Source organism: Chenopodium quinoa, unplaced genomic scaffold (genome assembly GCF_001683475.1).
Source record: "Chenopodium quinoa cultivar QQ74 unplaced genomic scaffold, ASM168347v1, whole genome shotgun sequence".
Taxonomy (NCBI): domain Eukaryota; kingdom Viridiplantae; phylum Streptophyta; class Magnoliopsida; order Caryophyllales; family Amaranthaceae; genus Chenopodium; species Chenopodium quinoa.
The window spans coordinates 103,448-122,460 of record NW_018743363.1 but is presented as its reverse complement, the minus strand read 5'-3'; the positions used below and the strand labels follow the sequence as shown (position 1 = coordinate 122,460).

At 33.3% G+C, this 19,013-nt stretch overlaps 2 protein-coding genes and 1 pseudogene across 2 annotated transcripts; 2 read left to right on the top strand and 1 right to left on the bottom strand.

Annotated features, from left to right (window-relative positions):
• The first annotated feature begins 6,840 nt into the window (after positions 1–6,840).
• LOC110738055 (ethylene-responsive transcription factor ERF017-like) lies at positions 6,841–8,070 on the top strand. Its single transcript, XM_021918420.1, has one exon. The coding sequence runs from the start codon at positions 7,150–7,152 to the stop codon at positions 7,843–7,845; it is 696 nt and encodes a 231-aa protein (XP_021774112.1). The 5' UTR covers positions 6,841–7,149; the 3' UTR covers positions 7,846–8,070.
• Positions 8,071–10,156: 2,086 nt separating this feature from the next.
• Positions 10,157–12,277, bottom strand: LOC110738053. The gene is made up of 3 exons (XM_021918415.1): positions 11,902–12,277; positions 11,299–11,644; positions 10,157–10,508 (listed from the first exon to the last, which is right to left on the bottom strand). The coding sequence occupies exons 2-3, from the start codon at positions 11,621–11,623 to the stop codon at positions 10,474–10,476; spliced, it is 360 nt and encodes a 119-aa protein (XP_021774107.1). The 5' UTR covers positions 11,624–11,644; positions 11,902–12,277; the 3' UTR covers positions 10,157–10,473.
• An 851-nt stretch (positions 12,278–13,128) lies between these two features.
• Positions 13,129–17,194, top strand: LOC110738052 (annotated as a pseudogene).
• Positions 17,195–19,013: the final 1,819 nt, after the last annotated feature.

Below are 19,013 nucleotides of genomic sequence, written 5' to 3'. Positions count from 1 at the left end.
GGAAATGCTATAAGTGATGTGCATTGCAAAAAAAAAAATGATAAATTCCAAAAAAAATTACATGTTAATTAATGGTAAACTCGTGTGTTATTGGGTATGTTCGGCAAGTTAATTAATATGTTGTATTCATTAATTGACTGAAACTAGTAATTGAAATCTGATAATGGTACATTAGATTCGTTTATTTTCAATTTCCTTTCTCTATTCCTCCCTCAAAAATCAAAACCTAGATTTTGTGTAGATATATCATATATGCGCTATCGCGGACCTTTTGGTTAATGCCTAAATGGTAAGCCTTTTTTTTTTCTTTCTTTAGTTTGTACTTCTTATTTACAACAAAACTCCATTCTCTCTCCATTAGAAAGGCTACCTTTTGTTAAGTTATATCAATGATTACTCCTCCATGTTGTGTTTTGTGCTTTCTTTGATAAATGATAAAATTAGTAGAAATCTAAGAGCTTGTTTGGCATTGTTTGGTTTTTATTTTTCTGATTTTTTGTTTTTTAACAAAAAACCAAAATTAGGAAATAAGAAAAAGGTATTTTTCACTTTTTAGTTTCAGTTTTCTAATTTATCATTATTTTAATAAGTTTGATAAATTTTTGATTCATTATATGACATATATCATATGATTTTCAAAACCACAAAAATAGAAAACTACAGTGATGTCAAACGAACCTTGAGATATTACTTCTGTGGATTATGGTAGTAAACCCAATTGCATTAAGTAGTTTTTTTTAAGGCTAATCCTCATCAGTTTTAAAGGTCAATTATAACACAATTCATACCATGCACTTCATATAATTCATACAGGTAACAAATAATGTAAACAAAATTTGATTAATTTTTAAATATTGTCTATTAAGAGTAAAATCAATCAAGACAATTGGAATCCACACCAATTGGTTTTTTTTATATTTGAAAGGTAAACAATAAACGATAGATATTGGAAAATGATATAGTATTATAAGAGCTAAAATCTAATTTGATGGTCAATGAACAGCTTTGCTCACCAGTGGATGCCCATGATCAATTTTTAGTTTGACTAAAACCAGTCTACTACGATAATTCATAAGTAGCAGTGTTCTATGTTATGGTAACATCATCCTAATGCATTGCTCAAAGATGATAAAATCCAAAAATGTTCCATATTCATATATACTAGTAGTTGAAATTTAATAGACAATCAATCAATTAAAAGCTAACGAGTGCCCCCAAGGTATAAGGATTTTAGAGGTGAAAATAATTAATTAGAAATTGACGCATACTAATTATATTGCACCCGACTCATGAATATGTCATGCATTTGTTTATATCATTTTGATTGGGGTAAATATGATGGTGGATGCGTATACTCCAATGAACATGTACGTACTCCAATGAAGATAAAGCTATAAGTAAGATCGATGATATTATTTTTATTAGAGCTTATGTTCATTGACATTCATGTTCTTTGAAGTTAGGCTAGATATACAACATATGCGCAATGAGTATAATGTATACCCCTAAACCATTCAATATTCCAATTATTAATTATTGCATGCTAAACTAACATTCTTGGACATTTTAGCAAGATCCAATTTAATATTGATACATTAGATTAAGAGGTTAGCGCCAACCTTTAATGGTACATAAGCCCAATTATTTTGTTCTTTGATACAATTTGTGTGTGTGTTTTTCAATCTCTCTCTATGAAAGAGCCTTTCTACTCATGAGTGCGGTCATAAAAATAGCAAAATGTTGTTATTAAATTATACACAAATACTAGCTAGCAATGGCTTTTATTTCAATCTATTACTTTGACAAACCTTTATCTTAACCCTGCTCTCCAATATGGGGTTCCCATAATTTTCAAACCGGCTACTTATTGTAAAGAGGTTGTACTAGTGTTTCTTTTGTAGTGTTTGTAACGTTAAAGCTACTCTTCGTATATTTCACCAAATCCTCCATAGTTTGTGGTAGACTCGTTTTCATCTACTCCCTCCGTTACGAGTTACTCGCTACAAAGAGGGAGTTTGCGGACTCCTAGGCAAAATTTCTTAAGTGTGATTATTAGAAAATAAGGGATGTGCTTAGTATTAATCCAATGTTAGGGTTTAACTTAATAAGATAAAATCCCTACTTTAATTAGGGTGTTTAGGAAAAAAAGTAAGGGTAATGTTGTAATATCACACAAAAAAACTTACCATAAAATGAAATAAATAAGTTTGTTGCAAGTAATGTGTACCAGCCATTTTTAGTAATTGTTGCGAGTAATTCGTAACGGAGGGAGTATAAACATATGTTAAAAATTAATTGAATTACTTTTTCTTCTACTGACAAGCAAATACATAAGGTTTTTTTTTTACATCATAATCCAAGCTTACTAGCCATTAAAAAAATACAAAGTAAGTGAGTGTAAAATAGACAACATGAGTCTTTTAAAATGAGTTGACCTACTTTTAATAATATGTGAATAGATAGACATGCGACTTTTCAAAACAAGTTCACCCAAGTTTTAAAATAATACACGGGTGTATATGATTTACATGACATAACGTATAATATACTAATAATAATACATGTATTAAGCAAAGTCTTGACAAAAGTATGTGAGTAGTCTATATTATATGCCAAAAGGCGGCGTTAAGTAGGAACAAGAAAGCAAAATTCCACGTTTATTACTGCTTGGGTCATATTATCATGCATGATTATATTATATGCAACATGTGTGTTGTGGGTCATTTTCTTAAGACATTGTAGAGTAGTAGGAGTACATTATTTTTTACTCCACTATTTTTGACTTACTGTTTGATGTCATGGGATGTATTTATGTATCCACTGCTCAGGGGAATCCGTGGTCCAACAAACCGTGTAAAGCCTTTAGTGCACCATATTTTAAACTTTCACTTCACTCGATCTTCTTCTTGCTCTTTATACTTTACCTCTTTAATGTTTTTGTCATAGTAAATCGAGTTGTTAGGATTGAAAATAAGAATTAATTATATATATACTTCTCTGTATTTTTGTAAAGTGAAATGTTGTGACTTTTTGCACTATTATTATCACAAATGGATACTTTTTATCGCCTTATCGGGGTTATTTGCAGGCTTGTAGCCCGGTCCCTGGTTCAATTATTATGTTGATGATTAATTGAATAATCTTATTTTACTTATAAAATATCTAGACATAGTGATTACTTTTGAGCGAGAGATAAATATTCAAATCTCAGCCCCTTTTATACTTTCGGCCAAGATCAGCCATTGATTACCTAATTGATCACTTGACTAATTGATACTCTATTGGTGATCTATATATAAGATAAAATATAATCTTATGGGTACTTATTAGACTCGTGTCAATGAGGAATTTTATTGAAATTCAATTATTATGTTGATGATTAAAGGTATTAAATTTTGTATCCACATAATAAGTGCCTATGAAAAATGTTTCACTTATTAAAAAAAAAAGGTATTTTCTAAAATTGTAAAATAAAAATAAAAATTGAGAGTACGTTTATGATGTATAATAATCGTTATTATTTTGTTTTTTAGCTTCTTATATACATAGCTATATGTATCATTTTTTTTTTCACAATACATACAATAATAAAAGAAAAAATCTCTTAGAGCAAGTTTAAGTCACTCATAATAAGATTGGATAATCTTATACAAAAAAACATAGGGATGACATAGAAGTATGGTTTATTACTCAGCAATGATATAAGGACGTTGACACATGACACATACGAAGTATCTATGATGCGATCATTTGCAATGACGTAAGGGGGTTTTGCATGGCTATATACTCATGTTTCATGTACATGTACGGGTTGAGTTTCAACCAACCACGCGTTAACGATAAACGACTTCACCCTTTGACTTAAACTCTTTCTCGATATTTAATTTGTCTTATAAAATTAACTCTTTATTTTACTCAACATTTGAAATATAAATAAAAAACCTAAAGTTTAATTTGAGGGTAGAAAATATACGAGTAGTATGTATTTTTTTTCCTTCAAAAAAATAATGTAGTAGTTGATGAAAAAATGGCAGAATTAATTTGACAATAATGCAACTATGTTTTGGCGGCGTTCCTTAGTTTACACCAATGAGTGCGCGGTATTAGTCAAGGAGGTAATTATTATAAGGAACATTCTCTTAGTATTAACTGTGTGTCGAGTTACATGAGTTTATTTGATGTTATGTTGAATAATATTTGACTCTCTTTATTCTTCATGGTCTATGGTCTTTGCTACTAACCGTGTAAGAAAAGGGTACATTTGGGTTACCATACCATCTCACTAGTTCATAAATTAAAAAAGACACTATGCTATATTAAAGTAAAAGTCTATATTTTATAAATTAGGATAGTAATATGAGGATCAATCCATGCCAAACCTCAATATGTCAATGTATAAGTCACTACGCTAAAGTATATATGTGAAATTTACAATACATATTGTAAAGTTTATCATGTATGTGTACAGTGTACAACTTACGCAAGATTTTATGTTTTAATTTATGAGTTCGAAATAGAATTTACTGAATTGAGTTGAAATGAATTGCTTATGAGAAAATAAAATTAGAACTGAACTGAACTAAAATTGAGCTGAAGAGAACATAACCTTATTTGGATTATAATATTATTTAAATTTTAAAAATTATTTAAATAAAACCTTATCAGTACAATTTAAAAATAATAACTTTTTACTAAACAATAAATTAAACAAAGTTAAGTAGAATAAGCATAATCTTAATCACCTTCTAGGAAGAGGGGAAATTTGACCACTTGTTATGTTCTCAACAAATTTTCTATGGCAATACCGTACCGTACCATGAATGTAACAAGATTACAAGAGTCGTTATAAAAAAAATAAAAAAAAAAAGTATGGTGGATGTCATAAAGTTAAAGGGAACCAAATGAACTGACTTGAAAAAGGATTTGATATGAATCACATGAATAGAATAATATTGAAGCTACTTACGAAGCAGAGATCATCTTTATCTACTAATAAGGACAAATAATAAGGTACATAAATTTTGACGTAAAGCCCATTATGTCATTAAACTAAGCATCTAATTAGTCGTTAAAACGTGCTTGAATATATTCTTCATTCGTACAATGCCAATACTAAATTACTAATCTAATACGAAGTAGTGGTATAATAAGTATTAGAAAGTGGGAACATGTTGCTGACATACAGAGTTTTATAATACTGTAATATGTTACAAGTATGTAATTGTGATTACTTTTATTATGAAGTGGGAACATTTAGCCTTAGGTATACTTTTAAGAAAAAAAAATTGTGAAATAGAGTCATGAACTGTGTATGGCAAAATATACTTTGTACGTATGGACTATGAAGTATATAGTCCTCATATTTAGTATGATTTTCTATTTTTCTATGGTTATGACTTATACAGAGTATATATAAGAGTATCTAAGACAAGTCGACAACATGATATATAATTAAATACCAAATACATCAAAGAGTATTAAAAAAATATTGTGGAAATTCTTAAATTTATTTGATGATTATTTTTTTTATGAACTATTTTATTGGATCGGAACTCCTGAATAAAAAGAAAGGTAATTGAAATTACTATTGTAATTCTCAAAGCGTTCAAATTATATGCATATGATTCTTTGTAAAATGTACTCATAATATACATGTTACCACTTATCTGATTTTATTTAGGAGGCCGAGGCCCGAGGGCCAATTTAAATTATACTACGTATATGTTCATTTCTAATTTTCTATGGGGTAATAAAATCAATTTGGTTTTGAGAAAAAAAACAAAAAACAAATACTTGTATATTGGACAGTTATGATTTGTCCAAATCACCTGGCCCATTAAGGTCCTTAGTAAAAGAGAGCAATATATACTTTCACAAACATTGTGGGGCAAAAATAACAAAGATAACACGTACTCCTTGCCAAAACGGGTTTTAATTTGCTAGCTAGCAAAATAGTAAGGTTATATAAAACTATGCTTTGGAGAATAGGATAAGAAAAAAAACAAGTACATTCGTTTCTTGTTAGTTGTAATAAAGGAATATTTTATGTCTCAGTGTCTCACGGCTAATACCTCTTTTGTGTAACTAATTAGAAACAGAGGTAATATATTACATATATACGCTTATAAACAAAGAGTAAAAACATGATAAAGTTCTTCATCCATGTTTTTTAATCTAATACAGTATGACTTTGAAACTCGAGCACTCAACTTAGTATTAGAACTCTAATATAATCTACGCTCTTCTTCAACAATCGTTTCTCATTTTTTTCACTATTTGAAAAAGATGAAAGTTTTCCACGAAGAAATTACACTTGTAGGTTGTTAGCTGTAACCAAAGACACGAATCATGCTATATTGACCCCATGTATCGTGCTAGCTCATGCTCAACTCATACTCAAAACAGTTATGTCTAAGAATGAAATACTCTGTAGTCTGTATCGATGGACCACCTAATTAATAATTCAAAGTTTATCTCTTGATAAATTGGTAAGATAGATTAGAAATCTAAAACAATAGTCATTTCATCGTACTCGTGCCAAATATTCCTAAAAATGAAGCTCATACACGACTCAAACCTACTTACGTGGCATCTCATAGACTCGTACCGTATCAGGTCGGACCATTTTTCGTTCCGACCTGGCTCATTTCCTTGTTGTTGTATATCGATATGGTCATTAGTAAAAAAAAAATAAAAAAAAAAATAAATAAAAAATGTACAAGTAGTTTTCTATGATGTTACTCTTACTGTGTTCGAGAATTTGCTGCGTGCAGTCCCTCAGTCCTTGAAGTGGGGTCCACTTTACGGCTTTACGGCTCTTTCCAAGATAGTGCTACTTGATTATTCTATACACGTGGCAAATGTATAATATATTAGTCATTATTTTAACAAAAAAATCACTATCACGTGGTTCTTATTTATTTAGCACAATCACAAATTCAAATCAACCGCGTAATATTTCCCTTATTCACTAATCCCTTGTCCACGTGCGACTCTTCTCCCCCCTTTGACCAACACACGCTTCTTTTTTATGTGTTGACTTATCCCACCTCAAAACACACACATATATATAACCACCTCATTTGCATCACTCTCTTCATCCAACTTAAAATCCGTTACACTCTCAATTCTCAACTCGATCATTTCAAAATGGTCAAGAAATCGCCGGAGTACCAGCCAAACGACAACAGTAGCAACGTTAACTCGATTAAATATAAGGGTGTACGCAAGAGGAAGTGGGGTAAATGGGTGTCCGAAATCCGTCTCCCTAACAGTAGGGAGAGGATTTGGCTAGGTTCGTATGACACGGCTGAGAAGGCAGCACGTGCATTTGACGCGGCACAATTTTGTTTACGTGGCAAATCCGCTAACTTTAATTTTCCCGATAATCCACCTGAAATTGTTGGAGGACGATCAATGACTCCGTCTGAGATCCAAGTTGCGGCCTCTAGGTTCGCTAATAACTCGACAAATGAGGATGATCGAGGCCGATTAGAGGAGAATCCTATGGTGGAGGAGTCGGGTGAGGCGTTGTCATACTCACCATCTATGTCGGATGGAACAACAGCAACAACTCAAATAGATGGTTATACATATACTAGTAGTAGTTTTGAGGTTGCAGGGGTAGAGGCGTCATTTCAAGATCAATTAAGTTTGAGTAATGCACTCGGGTCGGGTAATTACGTGTCGGATTTCGGGTATTTAACCGGGTTTGATGATTTTACAGGGGGTGATTATTTTGCAACACAACATGAGTCCAATAATAATTTTGATTACGCTGGTCAAGTGGCCGAGGAAACTTATGATGCTTCACTTTACCAAGACTCTTACCTTTGGAACTTCTAGTTGATTGAACATACGACTAGTAAATTACGGAGTATCCAGTAGTAAATTACGGAGTAAAGATGTGGGAATTTGGAATCATTTTTTTTCAACTTTCAAATTCTGATAATCAGTCCATAATTATTAGATTAATTACTTGGACAAATAAGTAACTTTTTAGGACACAAATTGTAATACAAGTAAGAGATTTTTTAGCATTTTTGTTGACCTTCTCAGTCTTTTTTTTTTTTTCTTTTTAGAGTTTTTATATTGGAATTTTTTTATGAGGCAATGGCTTCATTAACATACCAATTACAAACATCCATATTCTATTTCCCAATTTATAATTGATTATGTAATTATTTATTTCTGCATTAATATTATTGTTTAATATTGTACTAATTATTTACCAAAATAGTTTTTTTTTTAAAAAAATATATATCATCTTCAATTCAAGCTCAGTCTCTATTTCAATGGTGATCAAGTGAAAATGAATAGTTATTTGGGAAGAATCTTCTTAATTAGTCCATATTTACATTATTTTGAAAACAAAAGTTAAAATGAGTAGTTGAGTATAGTACCTTAGAATTTTAATGATAATAATTTGTTACTTGAAACTTTATTTTTATTTGGCTTATCTTAATTTTTTTGGTTGAATTATGTTGTTGGTGGCGCCACCTTATAGTGGTTGTGCAATCGTTTTCGACACCAATGGCCCCACCTTCAATTATCGCTTTCCGTTGATAAATTAATATCTTAGATAACGATAAAAATATTTTTTCAAAAGTAAAAAAAGTCCATAGTATTTAAAATAAATCCGATTTAGAATTAGATAAATATATATTACGGAGTATTAAATTGAAAGATTAAGATGATGGAGTAAAGTAACCCTCTACTCTTCCCATTTGCTTTTGCTTTTGGTGTTATCACAAAATAGAAAACTTTTTAAAAATTGTTAATCTCAAAACTAAAAAAACGAAAAAAGAAAAAAAGGTGTGGAGAAGAAGGGATTGGCATTAACTCGTTATAAATAAAACAAGTATATGAGAATATAGACATGTGATGAAATAGGGAGAATGGAGACCCACCAAACATAGCGACAAAAGAGCAATAAAGCCAATAATGATATGTTAAGGACAAACATAAACAAAAAATAATACGAGTAGATAATTAGGATAATGGTGGCTAAATGGCTACTTGGAGACAATTTGGACTACCGTGATGTGATGCACCACAAGAAAGCGACTTTTACAGACGCTTTATTATTGACCACCGGTAAAACTCTCGGTAATTTTAGAATGGAATTATCGACCATTTAAAGTTTTAAACATTTGCCGCTTTATCAATGACAATAATTTATATGGCCTTTATATCAACAATTTATCTTAATCGGAATAATTCTACCTTTGTACTGTATATATTTTTAGAACTCAATTTTATCTTGGATTTAAACAGTGAGAGACGCAAGAAAATTCAGTTTTCTTAGACATTTTTAGATGAACAATATAATAAAAGGTGGACAAAATTGGTTTCAAATTTTCAACACCGTGAAGGTGTGAACTATAGGATGAATGCACCCAACCCTCTGAATTATGACTAGTCGCTACACACCACCAACTATTCATTTAGGTGTAACACACGCCATTAGCGAGTATTTTTTTGCCCTTAAACTGAAACGACATTTTCGGTAATTAAGGAGTAACTAATGGCACATATTATATAATCATTTATGGCAATTTGTCTAGCGGAAACAAGTCAGTTAGAAACAAATTTGTTCAAGTTATAAAGATAATAATACATTGAATCTGAAAGATGATAACACATTTCAGCTCGTCCTTCTCCATTTTCTGATGGAAAGAAGATAGATTTCAGCCAGAAAATCAAACAACGAAACGGATGAAAAGGGAATGTGTTGCGATTAATTACACAACCGAGGAGTAATATTATCCTGGAATCACACAAATGTATATTCTGACATTGATTACTCCACCTCATATCTCTAACATTGTGAATTTGAAGTCTACCAAAACCAAAATATAAAAATAACTCTCAATATCTTCCAAAAGACAAGCAAGAGGCTGGAAGCTCAAGTGTTAGCATTAATGAATTTGCATAAAATATACTCTCCAAAAGAGAGCATTGACAGCAGGATACGGATGATGAAGTCAAAACACTGATGGCATTAGACCACAAACCTGAAGTTCCAGTGCCTTTGACATAAAAATAGATGAATGATAGTTGATTATTGCCTAAAGTTAACACAGAACAGATTCGTCAAGTTTTGTAACTACAATGCTCTCCGAAAAAGAACCCATAAAGAGTAGAGATAGCCTGATCAGTACAAGCACATGAGCTCTGTTTCTGCATTAATGCATCAAGCATGGCAGTCATACAATTATGCTCTCCTTATCATAGCCATTGAACTAAAATGTCTACAACACTTTATATCGACCAAACCTTCATCAACTAGGCAGTGTGAGTCATACAAGAAATCAATCAGCAAATAGAATGAAAGAAAACAAAAAAAAAAAAGCCTTTTCAAAGCAAAGTCTTACAAAATTTATGCACAACCCCTTCAGAGTTAGGAACCATTCAGCTAGATAAAGAAAAGGCCTACATAAATGTGATGGAGACAATGGATTCCGTAGTGCTTCATTTGTTGAACTCCCAGATAATACCCCCATCCTCTGCAATCATTTCAAAGAGCCAACTTCAGATGGAAAAAAATTCGTTTTATAGAGATAATAAGGGGCACCACGAAAGACAAAAGTGAATTTCTAGCAGCAATTTACGAGTTCCAGTAACATCAGTTTCACATTTTTATGCCAAACAAATTTTCATAATTTGTCTATAAGAGTGCAGCAATATACAAGGAGTATCTGCAGAGGTGAACAAACTAAATAATCCAAGGCTTCTAGGATCTAGGATAAAATTCACAACTCACAAGGAAGCAAATTCGTAGAATTTATAATCATATTCATCTCATTGCAGGTTCAACATCTTCAACATTACTCCAATGCCACAAAGAGCCACCCGAGATAAGATAAAGGGAGTCGTCGGTTAAAATTACATAACCTTACCAATCAGCAATGAAGAAGCATTACCCTTGATAACAAAAGCAACAAGCCAACAACAAAGTGCTTCTTCATAAGGAGTAAATAAGAATCTTAACTACCATTTTGATTTAACCCATTATTCTTAATACCCAAACAAACCATTCAGCTCCATTGGAATTGACAACAATTTCTTGTCATTTACCAAACTTAAAAAGAGCAAGAGAGAACAATCCCTCATACAATATCGATAGATAGAACAATACCATGATATCAACCGTGCATTCATTAGACGACCCTCAACCATGATCACAATCAAATGCACTTTTATTAAGCAACTAATTATTGCAATGTAACCTACTACACAGAAAAACACGAAGATATGCACTTGTACATTGCAAGCTAATCCTAACAAAGCCCATACCTTTAACTTTCTTGTTGATCCAAACTTCCCAAAGCATGCCAGCACCAACTCCAGCTACAATAAAGGATCCATAAAATGCAATTGCAGAGGGTATAGATTTCCTGGGAAGGAAATAACATTCTGGGATCTGCCTAATTTTCTTCGGAAGCCGTTTTTTCGTAATTGGTTGGCCATTTTCCACTTTATCATTTGTAGTACTCATGTTTTTCCACTCCACATCTCTCAATGGATCCTTCGCCTCTTCGGCGAAGGCCCGTCCCTGAGCCGGGGCAGGAGTGGCGCCTGCCCTGGGCTCAGGTACATTTTCAGAGTTCCGTTCTAACATTAAAGCGTTATAATCAAAGGCCTGCAACATATTCGCAACCAATTTGATTCAATTATCAAAGTAGGCTCACAAAAATATTCTGCTTGCATTAAGAATAACAATGTTGAGTGTACATATCAAAATTCTAGCAACGAAATTGCTCATTCTAATCTAACCTAACTTTAGTGATTGTAATTGTTAGTTCAATAATCCACCTTAGAAGAACCCTAATTTGACGATAAACCCTAGATTGTGAAATTGATTTCAATGATCTAAAAAAGAAAGAAAAAACATCTTACCTCAAAAGTTGCTTCAATGGAGAAAAGAAAGCGGAGAGGCCAGTTCAATCGAGGAGAGAAAGCTCAGAAGCCGCTTCAATGGAGGATTCCGAGTACGGTTCAATGGAGGTGGAGCCGTGGAGGAGAGAAGTTTGCAAGCGTAAAAGAAATGAGCTCCAAAAGAAAAGCACAAATAAGACTTTTTTTTTTTTTTTTTTTTTTCAAAACTAGAATTTTTTTCCCATGATTCTTAAAATAATACTTTGTACAAAGTACCAAATACATGACAAAATTACTATTAGTATGTTAATTTTAATTTAACTAGAATGTACTCGTGATAATACACGAGATATGTCATTTGCGAAAGAAAACAACACATTGTTTTGGAGGATTGTGGTGAAGTGTTGTAAATTGACTCTTAAATTATCCGAATTACTTCGTATGAAGTATAATACAAGTACAATACGAAGTAGTATCTCAGCTATCTCCACGCTTCTTCAAGCTCAACTTCGACGAATCAATTCATAACAACTCAGCAGCAGAAGGTGCTATCATTAGAGATAGCAGCGGAGCACTCATCAAGACATCTACGTCCAACCTCGACAATGGCAAAATATTTATAGCGGAAGCTACAACTCTATATAAAGTAGTCCAACTAGCTCTTTAATGTGGCATTCGGGACGTTGAAATTGAAGGTGATAACTTACTAGTCATCAACTCAATAAAAGACATTTGGGGCAGCACCTTGTCAGATTGAACATATTATCGAAGACACTCGTTCTTTCCTTTCTCGATTTGGCAATTGGAGTATCTAACACATCTATTGAGAGGCAAATTGTGCAGCAGATTGGATAGCTGATGTGGTCATTTAGTGTGTAGTAGTATGGATGTTGATGGTTGTAATAACTGTAGTTTGTTTTCTTAAAAAAAAAAATAGTTCTCTTATTTACCTTGTGGCTTAAGATGGCACTGGGCCGAGATGGCCCGGCCCAAAGCCCAGCACGAAAAAAGCACAGCACAACATAGTACTGTGTGTGGCCCGTGGGTAGCCTTTATTGGGAGAAGCAGGATAAGACACGACAAAATTGGGTCCGACAGGACAAAACATGTTAAAATCAATGCAATTTTGCTTAGGCATGCAAGCCAACACGGCCCAGCACGATGGCATGTGGGCCTAGACCATGCACGGGCCAACTTTTTGAAAACTTCAGGCAGGCATAGCACAACACAAAACTCATGAATCGGGCTAACTAACCCCAAAACACGTGGGTCTGACACGAAACAAAATCGACACGGCCTAGAGCCAATCGTTATCTTTTGCCATTCCTAAAAATAAAATTAAAAATTACACCTTCAGCGCGAGCATAAAAAGGGAAAGAGCACTCCTTTTGCTTGGCTTCTCCGGGCAGACCTGCAATCTCCTCCGGCGTACGGCAGCAGCAATTTCCCAGTTTTTTCTCTCCTCTTCAAAGGTAACACTAATTTCTTTTACAATTAATTCCAAATTTCAAAAATCTAAACTAATTTATCATCAATTTTAGAATTTAGGGTTAAAATTCGATTCGTATAAATTAGACAGGATTTTATTTTTGCACTTGAACTATCATATTCTTAACCCAGATAAAGAAATTATACAGGTACAAAAATAAATAAACTTTGTGTAAATTCATGAATTTTATTTTGATCAATTGTATATTATGTATCAATTTCAGGTGTGCTAATTAAAGATTCAGCTGAAAATTAAGATAATGGAATCATCTTCTGTAATCAGCCCGAATGATGTTTTGGAGTCTTTGATGAATGATGGTACTATTGACGCTTTAAGGTTGAAGATTATCAATCAGCTAAAAGCTAATGTAAGTGAATCTTTAATTCCTGAAAAAAAAAGAAAAAAAAAAAAAGTGAGTCTTTAATATTCAAGAACCCTCTTCTTTTTTTTTTTTTTTTTAAAAAAAAGATTCATGGGGTTGGGTTTACATTAAGCTTAATGATTTTGATGCACGGCTGTTTTTCGAAAGGTTGATGTATACTAGGATATGATGATGAGCCTATTTAGTTGGATTGGTGGCTTCTATGATCATGTTAAGTTTTCTATGGTAGAAGCTAGATGATCACTGATTCATTTTTATGTTAGACTTAGTAATGCCATGTGTTAAAATTACAATTTGGCATTGTTTGATCTGTTGGAAGTAATTAAAGGAGGGAGTGAATGGCTGCATGACCCTGTAGATGGATTGTTTGACGTTCCATTTAGGCATTTTGAAAGATTGAGTTGTGGTTAAGCTAATAAAATGTGTATCCGAAAACCACCATTTTGTTGTCTGCCTTTTTCCCTCCCTCTTTTTATGTGTTCTGGATTTTGCTTTGCTTGAGATGATTGGATGGTGGTGACAATAACCCACCAAATGTTGTCAGGTTCTATGAGTCCTTACTGTTTTTGTGAAGTAATACACTCTGTGGGTCAGAGGTTTTGAGCCAAGGACCCCGACTTAGTTTCCCTTTTTAATGGTTGTAATGCCTGTAAATCTTATGGTTTAGATGATAGCTTATATGCTTCATGATGAGTCATGACTCATTGCTCTTGATCTTATCATCATTAAAAGCTTCCCTTCTATATGGAGGTTATCATCATTATTAATGCTTCCCGTCTATATGGGGGTTATCATCATTATTATTGCTTCCCTTCTATATGGGGTAATGGGGATTGATGAATGTATATTCTCTTATAGGAGGAGTTAAAGAAAACAACAATAACAATGGTGGAACAAAGCAAGGTTCTCAACACACCTGGAGCAGAAAAAACAGACCAAAAGGGAGCTTTTTGATTCTCTTCGGCAGGAGCTTGAGTAAGTTGTAATGCTAATCCTGATGGTTGTTGCTTTTCAGTTTTTTAAGAGCAGCCTTGGTTGCGGGGAAAGGGAGTTACTTTTATGATGATGTCTACTTTCACATGTTGTAATAGCTCAATTTCACCTGAATTGGAATTAAAAATTTGAGTTTTGTGTGTATTAGGTTTAGCTTTATAAGCCGTTGGCAAGCTTGATGATTTTTTTACACTTAACAAATTGGAGTTGATCAAGATAGTGTCAAGCTGTCAACTAATCAACGCGATGAGTTGTTTCTTCTTTTGTGGGCTTCAAAATTATAAGACTTTTAGTCTCACCATGAACCATAACTTTACTCTCTTTAAGAGCTAGTGTTATGTTTCTCACTCATCCTTTTAGTCAGTCTTTGTTTCCTTTCATGTAGTCAGTCTAGTATGTGCTTCTTCTGCAGAGTTGGTACAGTGTGTTTTAATCTGAGTACACTTACTGATGTCCTACAAGGTACCAATTACCTACTAGTCCTACTACTTGGAGTGCCAATAAAATTTATAAACATATGAATTTTTGAATTTTTTTTTCTTTTCCTTTTAGGCAGTCAAATTTTCTGGGCCTGTAATACATATTGGAAACTTAAGAGAGCTAACTTGTTTGCCATTTGATTGAAGTGGAAGAAATGGGAAAGAAATTAATACCTCCCCATTATTAATTTTGTATAGTTGGAAAGGTGGGAAGAAATTTTAAATTCCTTTATAATGCCATGTTCCAACCATTCCAATCTTTCTCAACTCCCTTCTTGGGTTCCAACACACTTGTTCATCCTCTCCATCAATGTCACAACCTCCTCTTGGCTTCAGTTCTTTCTCGTCTGTAGACCACCATTTTCCTCACTCTTCCTGCCACAACTGACAATGCTGCTCCTCTGCTGCTTATCTATCTTCAATTGTTGCTGCAGTCAATCAGTCATTGCATCTGTTTGTCACAGTGGCTTGCTGCCACTCAACTGCCTTCCCTTGTTGTCTGCTTACTCTTTTGACCTGCCTTAAACTTGACCTTTGGTGATTGGGGTGAGCCACCTTAGTAATGGATGGGAGTTATTTATTAGTAGTAGTTTGGTAAAGTGTATCGGATGGGGCTTATGGGTGAGAGAGAGGTGTTGGTTGTGGTTCTGGACTTCTGGTGGGTGATTCAGGATTTCAGGGTGAAAGAAGGGTATGGTTACTGTTGTGGGTCTAATGAAGAGTAGGGTGATGCAAATGTGGGACAAGGCAATAGAGACCAGAATAGCAGAGTTGTGGTTCTGGTGAGGGCCTGAGGGGTGACAGTGGTCTTAGTTGTAAGGAAAGCTGGTGAAAAGTGGAAAATGGAGGGCAAAACCAAACAACCTACGTGGAAGACCATTGACACAAAAATATCCTCTTGCAAGCCTGTAACCAAACAGTCCCTAGGAATAATAAGGTTCAGCTTCAAATAGCTTGAATACTAGTGAAGTAACTGCTGACATGTAATTTTTACAATGGTCAAGGCTATGTGAGCATTCTTCTGTCCTATGTGATATGAGCTTATGAGCTATTAAAGAATTTGGTGTTTCTATATGGTAATTGGTTTCCTTTGAAATTTTGTTGGCAACATATTCTAGTGTCAAAATACTGCACAGCAGAAATTTTTTGCTCTGTTAGTGATAATCTCTTTGCTCTTGTGTTTTGATGAATGCTGGTTGTCTTAACCTGTTGAGTGTTGATAATTGATATTATCCCATCTTGTGCCAACCGTGTGTAAACATTGTTTCTCCTTGTTTTGGCAGGGCCCCTGTGCTTGAGAAGGCCTCTAAATCGGTGTGGGACTTAATTTTAGATGATAATGGTTTGGGGAAGGAAATTAGCGAAACCGTTGAGAAAGTTTTTTGCCGATTAAGTGGCCGTGAACCTCCTTTGTATCCTGCTTCAACCAGTGAGGCCCTGCAACAGGAGAAAGAACAGGATGAGAATCCGGCCTCTTCTTCAAAGAAAAGAAGTTTCAATGAGATAATTGGAGTAGAGAAAGTAGAGAGATCTGATGATGCCACATCTGCATCTGAGGATAGAAATCCTGTTACTGACATAAAGACTTAATCAGGGTATGATTCAGATTAGTGTTTCAGCTTTCAGCCTCTAATTGTTAGAAAATGGTTAGGCATGTAACATTTACTTGGTCTGGTGTATACTGTCTTATTGTAATTGAAGAGGGTTGTTCCTCTAAGGGATGGTCAGCAATTCAGCATTGTTCGATATAATAAATCTGATAGCTACATTTGTAACTTGATCTTTTCATCATAGTGCCACTACTGGATTGTATATGTCGGAATATTTATATGTACATAACCCGTGAGGTAGGTGTATTACTGTACTGCTCGGTTGATCTGAATTTAAATTGATTTCAGGGTTAGCCGGATCGGTGCGTTCAAGATACTGAATATAAATGACTCAGCCAATCTGGCAATTTGCTCATAAAAATTGAACTCTAATCTTGGCCTATCAATTCAAACTTGGTTTAAGGCCAGTTTTGGGTCAAGTTGCAACTGAACAATAATCAAAGAATCAACTCGTAACATTTTGTTGATTCTTTGATTTTGTTTGTCTCCGCTTTTAGTAGAAGATGTGAGCAGTTTGCAATCACAATAAATAAATAAATTACGGTGCATGTCTCCCTTATATACCTTTTGACATTGGGTCGTCACTGACCATATGTAAACTTTTTTAATGTATCTTTGATCCTTTGAATATATCATCTATTTGTATTTTCACCGAGCAAGGAGTGGTAGAAGTTCTGTAAGCTGATAGAGTATAAAATATATTTCTGTTTAAACTTTTGGTTGAGGTGCTTTACTAATATAGTATCAGAGCCACCATGACACAAATGTCACGGATTCAAATCTCATCCACCCCTCCTAGTATAAAACATATTTTTAGACCATAACCATCAGCTTAACCTTTTGGTTGAGATGGTCAATTATCAAAAACCATAATTTTAGCTTACTAATACTCTAATAGAGTTTCTCGTTATGTTACAAGGAAGCAAGAGGTAGGAATGTAGGATTAGTGAATTACTCTCCTTTTAACTCTCACGTATAATAAGTAAAAGACTAAAAAATGATGATCAGATGATGTAAGATCGATTTGAAATAAAAAATACACCAACGTTTTTCTTCATACAGAACACAACCAAATAACGAGGGAAAAAAAACATAGAAATTACTACTTGTATTTGTGAAAGGAGCAGTAAATTTGACAAAAATAACCTAGTTCTACAAATGACGTAAGATTTTACCTTAAAAATGAACATATATTTTTCCAAATAAAAGTGGAACTAAAACAAGCAGAGTCATTCAACCATTGTGATCACGGAACTATCTCTTGTATTATTGTATATGATTGCTAGTAGAAAGATAAAGTAGCAATTGTGACGTTTTTGAGAAAAAACTTTCCAATTTTCAATGGATTGACTGTGTTGAAGTTGACAACTTGTAGTTATAATTTAATATAAGCTTTTTGTATAAGAATATATTCTTTCTAGAATTTATATTGGCGAATTAGGGAGTGTATGTACGTAGACAAGAAGAATCCATGGTTTTGATTGTTCTTATCCCATCACTTTTTAGTACATCATTCAATGGATTTGATGCAAGTTATTATTTAATTAACGGTTCAGATAAGAAGATATAGTTAAATACTATCATCATGTTCTTAATCAACTATATTAGTGCTAATCATAAGCTAAATTAAACATTTTGTAATTGACATTATGGAATTAGTTTGATGATGTTTACGTACAATATATTGTATTTTATTGAATTGGGTGAATGTCAACTAAATTTGTTAATAAAGTTGTAGAGAAGTTATGTTAGAATTTTCGATATCAATTAAGCAGCCTGAAGAATAAAATAAAAAAGAATGAAATTTCTATTAGAATGATGTTTTAAATTTATATATATTTATAATCTATGTTATAATAAACGTTATTGATAATCTATTTGCTTCTTATCTTCTAAACAATATAAGAAATGTGGAGATCTATCTACACTAAACTAAATTATGAAAATAGCTAGAAATGGTAACTTAATAATATTTATTCGAAAAAAGCAAGTAAATAGTGTATAAGTCAAAGTTAAAATGATGTAAATATTAGATACAGAGGGTCGGGAGTAATCGACAATAGTGCATGCACTTCAACGTGGGCAATTTTTGTTTGCATCATGCTTCTATTATAAAATGCAAAGTAGATAGGTACATCACTCGAACTATCGATCTTCATCTCTTAGGAAATCATCGGGTT

Bases quoted from the DNA above. Each gene is read 5' to 3' on its own strand.
- LOC110738053 (XM_021918415.1), bottom strand. From the start codon at position 11,623: ATGTTAGAACGGAACTCTGAAAATGTACCTGAGCCCAGGGCAGGCGCC. The intron at 10,509-11,298 runs GTATGGGCTTTG...AAATGATTGCAG, and splicing joins GATCAACAAGAAAGTTAAAG to AGGATGGGGGTATTATCTGG.
- LOC110738055 (XM_021918420.1), top strand. From the start codon at position 7,150: ATGGTCAAGAAATCGCCGGAGTACCAGCCAAACGACAACAGTAGCAAC.